The sequence below is a fragment of the Solea senegalensis genome, linkage group LG21 (assembly GCF_019176455.1).
Source record: "Solea senegalensis isolate Sse05_10M linkage group LG21, IFAPA_SoseM_1, whole genome shotgun sequence".
Taxonomy (NCBI): Eukaryota; Metazoa; Chordata; class Actinopteri; order Pleuronectiformes; family Soleidae; genus Solea; species Solea senegalensis.
The window spans coordinates 7045541-7064563 of NC_058040.1; the positions used below are offsets into that span (position 1 = coordinate 7045541).

Here is a 19023-nt window from a genome sequence, read left to right on the forward strand (position 1 = left end):
CATATATGCTTTGTTCACGGTCCCCGGATATTACATTTTCAAATATGGTACGTGTTACATGTGACCCCCAAGGGTGCAGTACAGTATATATACATCCTTGGCAGGCAAAAGTGCCGGAAATGTCTGACTCTACAAGGGCAAATCAAAGATTTACTAAATGTGGCTGACTGACAGTAAGTGCGAGCACTTGTGCGCACACTGAAGTACATTTAATACGCTGATAAATGTGCCAGTATTAGCTACGGGGTGCAATTCAAAACACACCGGGGGAGCTGATTGAGATGAGTGTGGAACCCGGCTGTCAGGAAACGCAGGGATACATGATATGATACCGCGCCGCATGGCAAAGAGAGATATAAACTACAATACCCCGCAATCTATTATTTAGAGTACATTTAAGTGTTTTCAGTTGAAGCTCCTCCGATACGGCATTCATATCCAATTAATAATTCAGCAGTGGGATTCCTCCTCGACGAGTCCGACACTCTGATGTTGACTGTCCAGGGATCCAGTCAGACAGCCAGCTGAGGCTTTGCCAATCAGCGCAGATGCTGACACAGAGATGTCTCAGCCTGCAGCTCTGCCTCTGCTTTATTCAGGAGAGGTATGCTGTCTGTGATTGGTGCGCCTCTACCCTGGCAGACACTCCATCTGCACTAGATTGCAACGGTGGAGTGGAGATAGGTGCAATTTGCAGCAATTCGTAGTCCTCTCCACGAGGCTCAGGTCTCTTTATTTGACGCCTCTCATCACCAGCCTACAGGTATTATAGCTCCACCTCCCCTACTTGTGCTTTGTACCAAAGGTGTGGTTTGGCTTGTGCTGCAGAAAGGGATCTTTAAAAAACTAGGAAGGAATTTTATTGTCCAGGAGGTGTAAAAATTAATGAGCAGTCGTGTCATACATGAATGTTGAATGAGCACAGATGGGGTGATTGAAAATTTGATTGAGGAATGATTGAACGGAACAAGCAACAGCGGTGACAGAAACTCTCTAAGTCTATAGCCGCACAATTCCCTTTCTGTTTTGTTTCATGTAATAATTCATTTCATCTCTCGACCCAGGGTTTTTCTCCAGGGCTTTCAATTAAAAGATACATAATACGTTTTTCACTGCATTGTACATAAGCCACATTGTTCGTGCCTGGTCAGGCATTAGACAACAGAACAGCGTAACTATTTATAATTTCTTATGTAGCCTCAAGTCCTCCGAGTTGAGATAAGCAACATCTCTGCAGGATGGCATCCTTGCTCTGTGCTGCGGCATTGTGAATAAGACATTAAAATAAGGATAAGGCGATAAGCTTGTTTCCTGTCACTGAATTAAACATACTTTTGACAACCCAGTGCTACATTTCCCTGTCTGTATGGGTTATTACCTTTCTGGGAAGCTCCTGGTACACATTTTCTCCACATTCCCCTTGTGAGGTCAGGCTCAGCAAGGCAGAAATTATACCAGCTTGATATAAAGAATCGCTTTTGCTCATTTTAAGTGCAATAATCTGGTCTCTATTTCACCCTATAGTTCTGTTTTCATAAAGTTGGGGCTTGATATAGCAAATATAGCACTGGAGGGTCTGGAGATTCAAGCCTGTCATTACTTTGACCCTGGAATCAGAGGAGAGGGCTTTGCAACACCACCACGCATGCCCTTGCCCAGCCTCAATGTTGTCGTGTGCCCGTGATCAAAGTCGTCATTGCATGTCAGTTGTCTTTTCCTTGCTCCGTGACACCTCCCTTTCCCCCGTCTCTCCCTCTCCACCAGTGTCTCTCCCTCTCATCTAACGCAGATCTCCCTGCTCTTTTGGATTCTTTGCTCAGCACTCCTTTTTAATGCATTTCACTTTTCTTTTTTTTTTACCATTTTACCCCCCGAGGACTCGGCCCATCAGGACAGATTAGAAAGACTGTGGCAGAGGTCTTTTCTCAGGACACAACCCAGTGCCAAGCTCTTTTCACTCTAGTCAGGTTCAGGCTGGGTGGTGAAATGTGTAATACTCAAGTGGATCCAAGTGAGTTTTCTATTAGTTTACATGGTGCATCCTAATCATGGAAGTGGGCATAATGTAAGTATCTTAGGCAAGACAGTGTTCACTAAATGAAGTTAACAAGAACTAATTAGCTGATCAGCACTGCAAATAACAATTATCAAGACATTTGTTATGGTTGGGGGGGAAATGTCCGTCAATTTCTTTTAAAATGTTCCTAGGAAATCTTCTTGGATGTCTTTCAGATTAGACCCAAATTGTGAGACGATTAATCTTTTTTGCTTTTTTGATTTGTTTCCCTTTTTACAATAGTTAGGCTGCCTGATTTAAGTTGCTTCAACTCGTGTTGGTGTTCTGTATCCCTTTAACACCCAAGCCCTATAAATGTACAACGTTTTGCTTATTTTAAAGGCGACATCGAATGCTTGTATCACACATACATGTTAGTTATGGAGGTCTACTTATATATTAACTTGTTTTCATGATTAAAAACCTCCTAATCGCTGCAAACGAGCCGATCAAAATATCTCCTCACTGACGCTCTCGTCAGCCGCGCTGTTTCAGACCAAAACCACACCCCTAGAATGTGGACTGTGTTGTGATTGGCCAGCCAACGAGAGCTTTCCTACTGTCCTGTGATTGGCCAGGTACCTGGAAGTGATGTAATAGATAGGCCAGCTCTCAGATACACAGCTCCCCCTCTGGCACGGTGGATGCTCTGCATCTCAGCAGCTACAACGAGAGTAGTTCTTCTTCTTCTGCGGTTGAATGTACGCAGCTGGATGTGCCCGGACTAGTGCCCGCACCAGGAGGCGCTACAGTGGTGAGAGGAGTGGTGAGGATTTTTGATGACAACATCAAATTAAGGAAGTGCCGATCCGCTTCGCAGAGCCCAGGAAAACAATACAACACTATTTTCTCAGCAGTGGTTGAACTGTTTGTTCTGAAACTTTAGGGTTTCATAAACGAGGTAATGACGCAGATACACACACAAACGCAGTGTTAATTGGAGCTTCCGGTCTATGTGGCCTTTAACAATAAAAGGGCCGGAAAATGTCCAATGACTAAGTGCTTGAATGCCCATTTTTCCAGAATAACTTTCAATATCTGCACGTTAAAATAGTGTATTAACAATTTTAAATGAAGAAAAACAAAAATGTTTTATTTAAAAAAGAAAAAGTTTATGTTTTTGAGTTTATGTCCCAAAACTGGAAACTATGTACAGGCGTTTTTCCAACTCTCTCCTCTGTGGTGGCAAAGACACTGATCTGCCGGAGTGAAATAACCGTAATAACCTCATGTTTTCTAACTTCTCTGCTTTCAGAAACCATTGTGATACGTTCGGTGTTAAAGGGTTAAATGTTGCCTGTCACAATTATAATAACCCTATCTTTATGTATTATTATGCATGTGGGGTGTGGATGGACCTTTACAAACATCTGTGTCGGATTAGGTTTTACATTTTGCACCAGCAAAAACCATTTGTGGACGGACCCGGTTTTTTTTACTCTGTTGAAAGTAAATTGAGTTAACTTCTCAAACAAACGTATTGAATCCTGCTGAACCTTGAAGCTTTGTGTCTGTGTTAGTCCACACCCAGTGGATTTTTTATACCCTGTGTTATGCCAGCGCCCTCCATCAAGATTGGGCTGCTCTGCTCATTTTGTTTTACCTGAGAGCCCCTTTTAAATATTAATATGATCTTCTCCCTAAATTACAGCCCTACAGGCCTGCCAGCTCTCCAAGCATTTATCTACCTGGCTCTCTTTCCCTCCTCCACTTTCCCTGTGTATCTCCCTTCACCACTCTTGGCTCAGTCTTTCCACCCCATAGGTTAATTTCTGATGATATCAGATGTGATGGGTAGTTGGCTCTCATTCTCCTCTCTCCTGATTTTATGACTCTAATCCTGCCTCTTGAGCAAAATCCCCTCTTTTATTTTGCCCGGCGGATGATATTTGGAAGCATTTAGTTTCATAGAGGCGTGAAGTTAAAAGCAAACATGAAATTTTATCGTGACATCTAACTGTGCGCTATCTCCCATCAGATAAATTAATCTTGTGTGATGCTAACCAACACTGAAAGGCACATGACTTCAGAGATTTAAATGTGTTGTGTCACCCGTGGCTTATACCTGCCCTTCCTATCACTAACAAATGAGTCTTGTTTGAGCAGGATAAATGAGTTCGCTGGCTTGGCAGCTGCTGGCAGTTTTGACGATTTTTCTGCTCATCATCCTTGCTATTTAGCATGTTAAATAACAACAAGATAATGTGGAGCACTCTTACACATGCTGTCATTTAAGTGCTTTCAAAAAAAGCACGCTAATTATGAGCGGGTGCTACTGTAGCGCTCTGAGAAGCTATTCAACATATGTTCAAATAGACTGTAACACAAAACATTAAGCGTCAACTGCTGTGTATGTTTTGACAATGCTACTTTTCAAATGCACCCACTTGGGATGAAAACATTAGAAATGATAAACTGGATCATTTTATTTTTCCCATAAGTGCAATTTATTATACACTCATGCCTTCAAATGCACAATGAACTCAAACCCAAACAATTTCCAACATGTAAATCCAAATTACATTTGCAGAATTATTACCATCGGTAATCACTGTCAACTGCATAGTGATAGCAGACATTTTGACTGCCTCTTCTGCGCTCAATTACATCTGCATGAATTATTCTTCGAGCAAAGGCAATGTTTTATGCATAGTTTATTATAAGAGGACCTCAATACAAGAGCAATTTCAAAGCGGATCTCACCAGTGACACAATGAGATGAAGAGAGGAGGGTAGTGGAGAAATTGAGCAATTAAAAAAAATTATAGCATGTTGCGCGTGCGTGTGCGTCTACGCGTGTATGCGTTCTTGCGAGTCATGGTTCATTAGGGCAGAAATGTGAACTATATCTTAAACTATACGTCGCAATTAGAGACCCGGCGATTATTTTTATTTTACATCTCCCATGAATAATTGTCACGATGCAAACATCACAGTTCAGATCGAGATCAGGCGACGTGGGCAGCCGTGAGACTTTCTCCGCGTCTTACCGTGCGAGCGCTCATCGACGGCAGCAACTGGTGCTCATTTATTTCAGATGAGTAGCTACCGGGAGAAGTGATGGGACAGAAGGGGGAGTGACAGCTGGCGGAGACGTCTCAGTGAGTTGGCAACAGGAGAAAGTCGAACACAGACGTGATGTTGTCACAGACACCTCATTATTAGTAAGAGGAAACAACACATTTATGAATTATCATAAATATAGAGGTACTACAACTGGTTATGGATAATGTCCCCCTGAACATGCTCTTTATAGGCAGCAGGAAGCAGGACCCACGAAACTAGTTCATGGTTACCCACAGCCACAGCTGAGACAAATGTGGTTTACTCTGACCTATGAAGGTAACATACTAAGTAAATGCCTCCTAGGGCATTTTAAATACAGTACACTTCCTGTTAAATAAACATTTCAGTCGCAAAGCCAAGTAAATATGTTTTGCTTCGCTTTCGAGCAAATGATTGTCAATCAGGGTTCCCAGCACCCAGCGGCATTTGTTTCTGCCGTTGCTGAAGGCTACAGGGAAAGCCTCTGTTTGCATTTGAAAGACACAAATCCCATTTTCCATTATAGCCAGCTGCAACACCTGAATCCCACATTGCAGTTCAGAGTTCATGCAGGCAAATGAGCTCTTTGGAGGTAACACTGAGAAAATGCCTTTGACGTAGAAGAAAAGGAAAATACATGGAGGCGTGTTTTCGTTGAATAAGCCTTGTCCAACATTTCTTTTCTTTCATTCAGTCATTTATTACGAGTCACACGATGGACACATAGAGACAAACAACCATCCACTCTGACACTCACACGTCCCCAAATCAGCATGTTTTTGGACTGTGAGAGGAAACCGGAGAACACGGAGAACACGGAGAACACCCATGCACAAACGGGAAGAACATGGAAACTCCTCGTTCCGTGTTATTAAATATGTTCTGAGCAGTATTAGAGTACCATTTTACAAAGTAGCAATGCAACAACTATCTTCAACTAAAACTCTGAGGGGGACAAACAAACGTTTGTCAGTAATGCAGAAGCAGTTTAGGCTTTGACTGACTGACTGAAAAAGTTTTCAGTCATCTCTGTGTAAGCATGTCCTCCAGCCTTCCAGTCTTTCAGTGGAAACTTTCTATTATTTCATCCTGATCGGTGCTTATTCTTCCTCCTCATGTCGATCTGCAATCAAGAGAGCTACAGCAAGAAGACGTTTCTCTGACGGTGATAAAATCACACCGTGCAGCTACATAAGAAAATTCTCGAGGTGTGCGACAGGAGAGGAAAATGTTGCTGTTCTCATGAGATCTTGCAGCAGTTCCTCCACAGGCGGCACGAGCAACGTGTGCGGTTCGTGCGCTAGTGTACCCTAATGTATGGGTTATAAAACAGCCACATCTAAGACTGAAATCGTAAAAGATATTGATCACGACCACTCGCAAACCTGTGCCGATTTATACCATCCTCGCGTTATGCAAAAAGGCTGTTAAAATGTTTTATTTATTTATTTTTTCTTTGCTTGAGGCAGATAAAATCCACCGAAATACTGCCTTTGCCCTAAAACTGTTTTATTGCAGACACAGTTGTCCCTGCAGAGTACATAGTATACAGGTTTTCCTGGTGAATTAACATTTAATTATGCCTTACATTACAACACCACCATAATAACTTTGTCTCTTCTCGCTGTCTCTCTCCATCACTTAATAGCTCCATCGGAACACTACACAGACCGGTGTGCGTTCAATTGCCGTCCATCTCCTTGGCCCTGTGTAACTCTGTCTGTGCACACTGTGCTTTTAAATATGACCCTTGATCATGAAATAATAAAGAAGAGAAGCCCAAGCTTGGAGCTTGATGTAGATGTATCAAGTTACTTCCATGGTTATAGCTCACTGTGTACAGTGGACTAGCGAAATGAAAGAGCCACAGTTAAGTCTGATAGTTCCTTTCTTCGTGCTTTCATCCTCTACACAGCATTCATCACAATTCCACACCTGCTGTCACACTCAACTGCCTTTGTGTGCGACACGGTGTGACAACTTTTAAAGCCGCTGGACTTAATTCAGTAACAATGCTGGAGGTCTGAATTAATGCCTTGGTAAATTTTCGTTTTCTTTTTTTCTCTTTCCGTCTGGAAAGGACACAAAGAAAACAATATGTATTAATAATGTGTTGTAAATATATATATATATATTTATATCTATTTAATATATATATATGTATATTTTCAAAAATGAACCAAGTTGACTCCTGAGAGCTGTGATGAAGCTGCTGTGGGCAAAGAGAATAAATATCCCCAAGATCATTATTCCCATAGGTAGACTCAGCCACGGGAACGGCACCGTATGTTTTCTGCTGAACAAATAGTCGAGCTGAGATGATCATCCAACTTTAACATCTGTATTCAGATGATTTTGAATGTAGCACATCAGTCAAATGCCAACGCCAGAAAAACAAACAAACAAGCACAACTACTTCATTCTTTTTCATTTCCTTTGTGAAAGAATTGAGAGTATATTAGCAGGTGTAACAGGTCCCGTCTCACTTGATTCAGTCATTCACAGTGAGTGGGTGTGAATATGCAAGCTCTGTATGCTCATGTTTCATCGCATTTCTGTGAAGTGGCAGTGCGTGCATCATAACGTGTGCATCGCTTCCTATAGCGACAGTAAAGGAGACACACGTCAACAGCGACCTTGACAATTTAAAACGGTTCCTGCAATACCAACTCAAAACGTTGTAGTGCTGCACATATATCCGGCATAATTGTCCCATTGTTTGTCCCATGGTCCACCAACAGCGTGCACTACAGGGAGAGAGAGACATTTAGCAAGGACATTTGTGAAATCTCTATTTCAACAGAGTGGATTTAGCGGCAGCACTGACGAGAGCCGGACGTACTGAACTGAATCTCAACCCGTTCTGTTTCAGTGAGTGAGACGGAGTCTGCGCTCCGGTCACGCAGGAAGAACTGAACGATTCGGTGACCAAATCTTTTTAGTGAACTGATTGTAAAGATTCAGTACACCGAAAATAACCTTTGTTCCCACCGCTTGTGGGACAACAGACCGAAACACCGAATCAAAACATAGTTTCTAAACCCTGAAAATACTGCCTGCAAACTAGTATTTCAATGTAATATATTTCCTTAATCTCTGATGACACATCATGGTAATTTTATGACCTATTATCATACATTTCTTACATATAGCCCCTTTAAAAATGATATACTGTCCTAGATCTATGGGTAACATACTGTTCCATGCATAATCTTCTTGGGAAAGGTGATTATCTTGAATAAGAGTTTGCTAGAGGACACTTGCAAATAGGCAACAACTCATCAAAGATGACAGTTAATCTTCAAATTTTTGCCTTTTTTTTGTCCCGCTAAATGTCATCGATGGCTCCAGGGGAAAAGTGAGCCGTCGAGTTCACCTCACACCTGTCTTTGTGTTCCTCCCTGCGCGCCTGTCTTTTGATGACAAGAGGCGAGCTGACGATAGCGAGCCCATTCTACTTCCTAAGACCAGACGACGGTCAGCTTTTCAGCCGACGCATGTTCACAAACCCGCTTAACCAGTCCAGCACTGGTAAAGGGCGCAGCAGTCGTCCCCGTGGCTGTGGAAATAGTCTGTCCCGTTCTAATTCTTCCCCATTCACCAAGATTGTGGATGGGGAGTACAACTGCTTGACAGGAAGATAAAAGTAGAGGGGAGGGGTGGAGAGAAAAGAGAAATAGGAAGACAAAACGAGAAAGGGGTTGAGTTATGATGGGAGGAGGCTGGGAGGTGGAGATAGAAGAGTGCTGCTGCTTTTCTCCTTTTGGCTGAAACTGTCTCAGGAGCTGCCCCCCAGCAACAGAGGGAGAAAAGCATGATGAATAATTAACTCTGAGAAATGTCACAAGCGGCAGAGAGAAGTGTAATCATTCCTCTGTTGGGTTTATAGATCTGTTTTTTATTCGCTTCCTTTATGCCCTGTAGAGCTACGCTGAGACTGCAACCCTTCCCCTAAAAGCATCCAATACATTCCCAGACATACTTTTCAAATAAAAGCAAATGAATCATTAATATTTTGGCCTTTTAGCATCATCACAGAGACATCTCGCAGAGGTCCTCTACATTTTTAATTATGTCATTGATGTCAGTCTCATTAGCTATAAAATCACATTTAAAGTGGTAATGGTTTAGTCCACGTTGGAACGGCTTGAGCTTTGTTTTCTTTTTAATTCTGGAGAGCCAAACATGCCCCTCTCAGAATAAATAAAAGATGTTTGTTTTTTTTTTTTAAATGACAAATTGTTGTCTTCATGTCCAAAACAAGTTAAATTTGTAGTCTTTCCTGTGCATCTCAAAGCAGTCAAAGTGAGTTATGGATTAGCGCGACCTAGCTGAATGAGATAATTGCAGATATATTTCATTTTCTTGTCATTTTTTTTTTCATAAATCTATTATCAAAGAAAACAATTGTTTGCTAGCGCATGTTTAAGCATTAGTTCAAAATGCAATATCATTCTGCTTTTGTCACGAAACACAAATAATTCTCTTTTGTATTTTATCCAGTTGAAATGCTAATATTCATGAGAATGGGCATGGTGAAGATATTGTGGGTTTTTTTTTTTTAGCATTTTGAACATCATACTGTACGTTTTCGCTCTAATGTTGGCAAACATTACAAAAGGAGGCAAATAATAACAAAGAAATCCTGAGGATTTTTGTTTTTGTCCGATCACTGCTGGTTAATCACTTGCACTCCAAGTGTTTATCAGCAAACGCTTTGATTGTTCATAATGAGCTGATTTTTCGAGAGTATTGTTTATTTTACCCGCAGATGCCATTGAGTAATTACTCTTGTATTGTGTTGCTTGTGTGATGTTGACGAAAAGAATCAACTGAACCTTGACTCGAGGCCTTTTTCTGAGGCTCACACCATAGATGGAATGTTATTTTTCAGTATTTTTCAATACTTCTCCCCCACACTTATGGCGTGTTTCCACCTCGGCACAGTTCAGTTGTGTTTCTACTTGCATAGTTTTTTTAGTGCCTGCTCTGGCGAGGTTCTAAGCGTACTTAGAAGGTACTATACATGATGTTGCCAGACTGCCGGACACTGATGGGTCAGAGTCAAGAATCAAGCCGAACAATGCCGAACTGTAGATCAGTTAAAAAGACTTAACCATCCTAAAAATGGGGGTTAATCTCAAACAATTACCAGGGAGATGTCTAAAATCTCAATATTTAACAGAGGAGTATTTAGCGACTGCTGATCGCGAGCGGTATCACAAACCCTGCCGCTGTATTTCAGTCCAGTGACTGTGCGGAGGAAGTTCTGAACAAATAGTTTTAATGAACTGATTCTAATGATTCAGTTACACTGAACACAACTGCTTTACAAGTCACTAGTCACTCGTTTTCGTGTGTCGCAAACAAAGTCCCCGCAGTTTCATGCAGCCGTGCATTGATGACTCCGCCCACGTTGAGTAGGTGCTTTTGCAACCTAAACCTAAACCTAAACCATGCCGTGCCGAGGTAAGGCGAGGTGACTGTAGTGGAAAATAGCCATTACTGTAAACTGAGGCCTGTATGAAGCAGTCTTTTTACATCATATCTTCTTCTATTATGTTACCTAGTATCATGAATGCATAAATATACCACTCGGGTAACTTGAAGCAAGCATGTGTAAGGCCATTTTTAGCCATGGTGGCATGACTCTAGGGACGCCATGTGGAGTTTATTTCCCCGTCTTCTGTCAAGAGTGCCATCTTTCATTTTGAGAGCGTTATATATTCTTTTTCTTTTCACATTCAGATTTTGTCTCGTTTCCCCTTAAGTAAAAACAACAACAACAATAATAATAATACTAATAATAATATAAAGCAGGGGAAGGCAATATATTTTTGGCAAACATACTTCTGTACCTCCCAACAGGCTTTGTTTACATCAATCCTGCCTACAGCTTTAAAGAAAAGACTAAAGCAAGCAATTAAAAGCAAATTATAAACCTAGCCTGAATAAAAGGAGTAAAGAAAATGTAATCTAATTGCACATCTAAGGCGTGTAGGAGGAGAAAAGTTTTTTAGCTCCTTGCTTAGCTTACATTTAATGGCAAAATCAGTGAGAAAAGGGAATCGTCTCTCTCCCAGTGGATCAATCAGCATTTTAATATTGAAGCAAAATACTTCAAAATTCTCCCTTGTATTAGAGCCCATTTAAATAACCTAACAATAGCATTTAATTAACAGGGAGTTACACCTGAGCATTCAGATTTTAACCAAAGTAGTCTCAGCTGTTATTTGACTTGTCTTCATTGTTAATTATTCTGAAATAGATTCTCACAGAAATTCTCCTGGGCTTTAATTAGGGAGTGAATTAAACTTATGTAAATACAGTTTGAAGCCACACTCTTTAAATAGAGTTGCGTTGCACCCCCCACCCCCCTTTTCCTGGAAGAAAAAACAAGCTTTTTCTTTTTAAGTTTGTCAAATGACTCTGGGGCACTTTTCCCTTAAGTGTATGTGTGGATTGATACTTTCTCTCAAAGGGCAATGACACAAAAACAATTTTTTTTTTTCTCTGAATATGCATGAAAATGTGTTTGGGGTGGCACTTTATATCAAGGCAAATAACATGAAGTAACTTGCGTATGGATGTACAGTATTGATGACTGAATCTACCTTCAATCTCCTGATACATTGTAAAAAAAAAAATAATAAAAGGTTCTGGTGCTGAGATTGGCCCTATGCATCAGACAGTGTGCTCTCAGAGTATGAGTCACAATGTCGACAGAATTAATATTAGTCGAGAAAGTTTGGGTTTGAGAGTTTGAAAGCTATCATTTTGGAGTGAATGTTATATGTCAGTGAAATGCCTAGTAGAGTAAAACAAACCTTCTGTCATGCTCCAAAAAATAACCTTCATTCTTAACCAGGTAGCATTTGAAGCCTTGATTAGTTTCATGGCTTCCAAGCAAACACTGCAAATGCATAAAGTGTATTTGTAAGCATGGAGAAAAGCTGGCTGGCAGAGTTTAAGCTCGAGTTCAATGTTGTTTGTCTTCCTGACTCGGAGTTAGTGTTTAAGGCATGCAGGTTGAGTTCCTCCTGCTCCTCTGAGCCTGACACACTATTCCTCTTTTACCTTTGATCAGCCCAGGAGAGGAAAACTTACCTAGGGAAGAGCCATCACTCCAGCACAGCGGGGGAAAACATAGAGCAGGAGGGGGCAAGGAAGGAGGGATGGAAACCTGTTTCCCTCCAGCTCTTTCTGTCTTTCACACTCTGGGAAGAATCAAGCAACAATTCAAAATGAGCTCAGGGAATGCAGTGAAGTAAATGCAAGCTTGACTCTTTCATGGCGGAGTCTAGTGAATGGGAGCTGTGTGTGTGTGTCTCATTTATTAAAGGAGCGGGAGAAAGAATTTTCTAACCAGAAAAACACAATAAAGAATTAGTTACAAACAGACAAAGTCTTTTTTTCCTAAAGTACATTATGCATTTGGGAAAAAGTAATGACCGTATGATGATGATGGTGATGATGGAAATGAGGTTTAATCAGGATCCTTTGTTCCGTTCATGGTTTACTGCGAGCATTAATGAGCTGGGACATTAACGCCGAATCAAATGCACTTAATCAAAAGTAAATTGGGATTTCTACATGAGTAACTGAATAGATTTACCTGAAACACTGTGAGACAATCACAATCTAACTTCTCCCACAATTCATACATTAGTACTGCAGCTCATTCTTTTCTATACATGTTCAACAAAATGTCGAAATTCTTTTGTATGAGGTCAGGATGTATGAGAAAGACGATAATAAATAATTTAAACATTTCCAAGGCTCTGAATCCTTGTTGCTCTCCAATTTCGCTTTCTTTTAATCAACATTTTCTATGATTTTAACCCAACAAAACTAATACCTGTGAATTAGGTTTAAAAAAACTGAAAAAAAAGTTATAACATTAATATTTTTTAAACTAACCCTAATTTGTGGACATTTAAAAAAAGAATTGACATTAGTATAATATGCATATCAGTCATGTTAATGTAGCCAAAATAATGTTCTATGAAGGTTTTATGAAGGTTGTGACAAAAGTAACGTTGGGGAAATGTTCTGGGAACTAAATGTGCAACCAAAAACTAACATTAGGAGAATGTTAGGAAAACTTTTCATATCAATGTTCCCTCAACCAAAAGGTAATCAGAAATGATTAGCTGGCTACTCTTCTTATGCTGTAAAAGGTTCGCTTTCTTGTTCTGTACTTAAATTTGAACATTTTGTTCCTGTTTTAACTAGAAATTCTGTCAAATATGGTCAAAATAAATAACACGAGTTGATACACTGTTACTTACAACATATAATAGTAGTGACAAGTTGCAGCAAACAGTGAAAGAAATATTTATCATTTGTGCTCCATTTAAAGTTTTATACACTGATTTTGTTGATTCAGTTGGTGGCTGGGATCACATGGTGGTGAAGTGGCTGACACTGTTGCCTCACAGCAAGAAGATCACCAGTGTGACTGGGTTGTTTTTATTCTGCGTGTTTGCCCCGTGGTGTTCAGGGTTTTTCTACAGGTAATCAGACTTTCTCCTACAGTTGAAAAACATGCAGAGGTAGATTGGACACTCGAGTGAAGTAATGGCTGTCATGTATTCTCCTCATGTGGAGAATAAAGTGGCAGACACTGAGTGATCTGTTGTCTGCATCCTCACTGCTCACTGTACCGTGCACAGCAGACACTTTAATCTTATTTTGGAAACAGAATCCCACACATGCAAGAGGAGACTCCAAATGGGACAAAAACCATATTATGTCTTATTTCCAGAAAATGTGTGGCGTGGCGAGGCTTCTGAAATAGCTTTATTTTGTTTGCTGAGAACAAAGGTTGTACTTTGCAATAGATGTTTTAGTCTGTGTCTCGCTCTTTTTCCCAACAGGGCTGAAGCAGATCCATGCCCTGTCTATCCAGGGTAACTACGAGCTACGTATCGACTTGGAGGACTTTGAAAATAGCACCGCATACGCCCAATATGGTACCTTTGGAGTGGGCCTTTTCTCCGTTGACCCTGATGATGACGGATACCCCTTGACTGTGGGAGACTATTCTGGAAATGCAGGTTTGTATACTGTGTGAACCAGTTACATCTTGCTTGCAAGGATTTCTGGGATAATTAGTCTCTGTGTTTTTACGCTCAGCAGTGGAGTAGAGTTAAAGCTGACTTCCAGCTCATGCTACCTTTGGGTACAATAACAGTAAGTTATTTTTACAGTGCAGTGATTGTGTCTAGTGGTTCAGCCGTGCAGACAGTTGCAACAACGAGAGGGATGGCTATTGTCTGTGTCTCCGCTCGCCGACCCTCAGATCCAAGCCAGCTACCTGTCACCTTGATTAAATTACTGCCAATTAATTGCACTGCTTGACCTGCAGCGTAAACAAAAACCTGCTTTTGAAATGAAGACACAATTTAAAGGACCTTTGGGGAGCTGTGCTCTGAGAGCGAAGAGAGAATGGGGACAAATTTGAAATATGGAGCAGAGGAGAGAAGAGAAGAGAAGAGAAGGGAAGGTAGTAAATAGGATGTAGAAATGAAGAGGACAGGTGTGAGAGAGTCGTAGACAGTATCAGAAAATGAGGTAGTGGTAAGTCAGTATTGAGGATAGAGGTGTCTCAGGGACAGAGGAGGTAGATAAAGTCAATAAATGAAACCTGCAAGGAGGAGAAAATGTGTTGTAGGCTTTACCAACTGTTTTGCTCAGATACAGTGGTTTTTCTGTGAATGAGTGCACTAACAATGGTCATGGTGTGTCTTTACCATGGCCTGACCTTGAACTTATCGTCTTGTTTCACATTTGAATCCAGTGAAATTAAGGTTACTCAAGACTCTCTTATGTTACCTACCCTCCCTCTGCTACCATTATTACATTATTATTAGTAGTAGTAGTAGGACTAGTAGTACTTCTCTGCCATGGCCGTGCTATGATCAGCTGACAGGTGCTCATTTGGGTTGGGAGCAGCTGGATCTTAATGGGCATCAGAGGAGACTCTGAGCCCCCCAAGCCTCCGAGGTGACACCTAGTGCTTTGCAAATGAGCCTCTAAGTGTTTCCCTTTTGTCGTCTCTCTCCACACACACACTCACCCCTTCTTCTCTACATCCTCTGGACATCACGTTGACATCTCTGAGCTGTTTCATCTCCTTTTTCTCTCCCCCACTGTCTCGTTTCTCCTAATGTCGAGCAGCACACAACATGAATATAAGACATATCTGTCAGATTATTCTTCCCACTGACTGGTTACCATGGCAATGCCAAATGGAGAGCCGAGTAGACGAGACGGGGGGGGGTAAGGAGCTGGCTGGCCACATCCTGGGCAATTAAGGGTTGTTTGATGCCCTGACAAGCTGTTAGCCAGCACCTGATGGCTGGTGAGCTGTCTCTCATTCTGCTCTCAGCTTTATCCTTCTATCCACTTCTGGCCACAGTGGGAAACCTCCGTTATAAAGAAAGGAAAGGACACAGAGTTAAGTAGAGGTATGGGAAGTTTATTGAACATTATGAGCCCTCTGAACACATTTTTTTTGCGGGGAAAACTCACCCATAAGTATCTACTGCAGTGTGTGCACACTGGTGTTAGAAAATCAGTTATTGATGTGGAGAATTTGCCAGTGAAACATCTTTATAGGGCGGTTGGATCGTTTCAACTCTGCTATTTGATTGTGCATGCAGACCATGATTAAGGGCACATAAGTGATGCAAGCTGTGTGTGCCGCATCTCTGCAGTGGTCTTACATCACTGTCATATTTACGATTACAGGTCACAGGAAAGACACGCCCCCCCCTTATTGACTGTTATGTTAATTCATCTGAACAGGTTACAGAAACACATACAAGATCAAAGCTGATAAAGTAAAAAAAAACAACACATTTGATAAAGTCCATTAAAGGTGTCTCATCCACTCTAATATCACGTCCATTACTGACGGACAAACATCACAGAGGTGTGGTAATGAAAAAAAGGTCACAGTGGAACCTTTGATAAATTGGCTACATTGGCTGTCTGACCTCCTATTTTAGATAATGAGACTGGTTGCTCTGGAGAACTGCAGCGCTTTATTTTTATTCCGTCCTCCCCCTCTCTTAAAGAAATTAATTGAATTGTCCGAGGCCATTGTGAATTTAATCGCTTGTGGATCCGTCTAATTACTGGTTTCTGGTGTCAGATAAAAAAAAGACACACCGAGGATAATAAAACTCGTGTCTAAGAAGTATTTATTTTTTCCTTCTAATCTCCAGCTAATCTTGTTCACGACTTCTTCTTTCATTAATGTAATTCCATCAGCCTAAGACTTCTTTTACATAAATCTGTGTTTGTTTGTAGCTTTTTATTTCAGGCCATAGATTTAGTCTTCTGTTTGCAAAAGGAAGTCCTGTTTTGAAGCCTCGAGTTTCATGATTTGACAAGGGAAATTCAAACAGACTTCCTTTGCCAGCAGTGTAATTGCCCCCCTGGTGGCTACTTGTGTCGTACCTGAACTTCACTTTTCAACTGGAAGACTTAAGTGTCTTTTAATGTACAGTATATGACTCAGACATTTTGTTTTGCACCTGTTTTCACACCATAGGCGACTCTCTACTGAAGCACAACGGAATGAAGTTCACCACCAAAGACAGGGACAACGACCACTCGGAGAACAACTGCGCCTCCTTCTACCACGGTGCCTGGTGGTACCACAACTGCCACACTTCCAACCTGAATGGCCAGTACCTGCGCGGTCAGCACACCTCCTATGCTGATGGCGTCGAGTGGTCCTCCTGGACTGGCTGGCAGTACTCACTCAAATTCTCCGAAATGAAGATACGTCCCACCCGTGACCCTGAAAATAAATGAAACTGTCCAAAAGAGAAATAAGAAAGTTTTCGAAAACATCGCAAACTAGACAGCTAAGCAGAATTGTTTGTCTTGATGTAGTTTCTTCATTTTAACGAAAAAAAACTCTTTTAGTTTCCTCCTGATGTGTCATCCTCCCTGCTCCTCATCCTCCATCACTCAGCTCTACTAGTCACACAGGCTGCCACAATCCCATCGTCCCTTTTCTCTCAAAAATAATGCATTCATGACGCCCCATGTTTTTCATCCACCAGTTCACAAAAACTGCACACCAGACCCCTGAGAGCCCGCAGTCCACTGCTCAGGCTTTACTCTGTCTGACATGGTGGTCCAACCATCCCCTACAGAATCACACACCACTGATTACCTCCTGGCATGTAACTCTGACCTCCCATCTGTGCTGACATGGCACTTACACTGTCGTTCAGTCTCACTGCCCATTGCAATCTCTGATTGGAGAGGGTTGTTCCAAATGTGACATAAAAAAAAAATGAAAACCCTTCACGAAATATGAGCAGATAGGACTTCTTCATTTTTTTATTTTTTTTTTACTCTACCCCCTCTCTGCAAAGGAGATCTAGTACGAGTTTCACCAGCGGGAGGGGACAGCACTGTCACGTTTACATCCGCGATCTTTGTGAATCAAATCCAACTGGGTAGTGGCAAGAAGCGCAGGGATCTCGGATAATGAGAGCGACATGGACGGAGAGAGCGGAGAAACAATTTGACGCGGGTTGAATTAGTCGATGGGAAGGAGGGCAGAGTGAATCAAAGGGGGAAGTGGAAGATGCAGATTAAAAAAGAGAGACGAGGGAAAAAAAAGAAAGAGACAACGGGAGGATCTCATTTATCTGACTGGGGCCATTAGGGAGCATATTGGGGCACTGTCTGATCTGCCTGCCAGCTAAGAACTGGCCAACTGATGCAGCACTCGCAGATGGTAACCCAGCACTTTGTGTTTCTACGTGTGTTTGTCTATGTGCGTGTGTATGTGTGTGAGAGACAGACAGACAGACAGTTCGTTGTTCTCCAACGCTATCAATTTCCTGTCATGAGTTCAGTGGAGCCTCTCAAATGACTGCAATGTTTAGCACAGACAGACTGAACATGGAAACATGATGCATGACTGGCATACCTTCACTCTCTCCATCAGGAGTTAATATAAAACAACCGAGCCTCTAATGTATGTACATGTGAGATATACCGGCAAATATTTCAACAAGACCTTTAGGACTACAGAATGCATCCGAAAGGAAAAGGGTTGTGTCATAGTCGCACCACAGATGTAATTTTGTAGGTAAACGTTTCATTCCCGCCCCTCTATGGTTTGTCCTGTTTATTATGGGAGCAAGTTTGTTGATGTAAAATAAGATTTAACGCTGTCAATCACTTTTGTTCCCTCGGGTAGGAATTCTAGTGTGTTATTGCAAAAACAAAATTGCCTAAAGCAAACAAAAAAAAAACTGTCATGAAGAAGAAGAAAAAAAAAACCACACCAAGACAACAGTGGAGCGGAAAATAGTGCAATCCTGATTTGTTTCAGTTTCTCCATTTCCTTTTTGTTTTTTTTTAAATCGGCAAAATAACTTTTTTTTGCGGTTTCATTTACTTTCTTTCAATGTACTGGAAGCTTTAAAAAAAAAAAAAAAACTAAGAAAACAATCTGTAGATTTTATTGTACAGTATGTATGACTTTTAGAGCATGTGAATCTGTTTTCTTACTATGCTAAAACACAAAGAGAACTGAAGCACATGGACTTGATCAAATCCACAGGTTTAAAAGAAACAACAAAAAAAAAGATGTATTTACAGAACTCTATCCCTTCCTCTCGCTGAGCGGCAGGTGGGAGTGGCCTGTGCCGCTCTGGAAGTCAAATGTCAAGCGAAAAGGAGGAACGTGATGACGCATCAAGCACATGTTCATTCAAATCTGCAGCACAAATATGAATCTTTTTTCTTTCTTTTTTTAAACGGAGGCACTAAACGGGAGAGGATTTGGAGCCTCTTGGCGCGTGAGCTGCCTCGCCGGATGTACAAGACCCATCTGACATTGGTTTGGCTGTGGGAGAAGGTATTAAATTTGTGCCGACAGT

At 41.3% G+C, this 19023-nt stretch overlaps 1 protein-coding gene across 2 annotated transcripts in view; it reads left to right on the top strand.

Annotated features, from left to right (window-relative positions):
- Positions 1–18523, top strand: part of fibcd1b (fibrinogen C domain containing 1b) — a 97904-nt gene extending 79381 nt beyond the window's left edge. For both annotated transcript variants that reach the window (XM_044053649.1, XM_044053650.1), the window contains 2 exons: positions 13981–14160; positions 16665–18523. In XM_044053649.1, the coding sequence (XP_043909584.1) occupies positions 13981–14160; positions 16665–16930 (446 nt within the window). In that variant the 3' untranslated portion in view covers positions 16931–18523. The remainder of the gene's footprint in view (positions 1–13980; positions 14161–16664) is intronic.
- Positions 18524–19023: the final 500 nt, after the last annotated feature.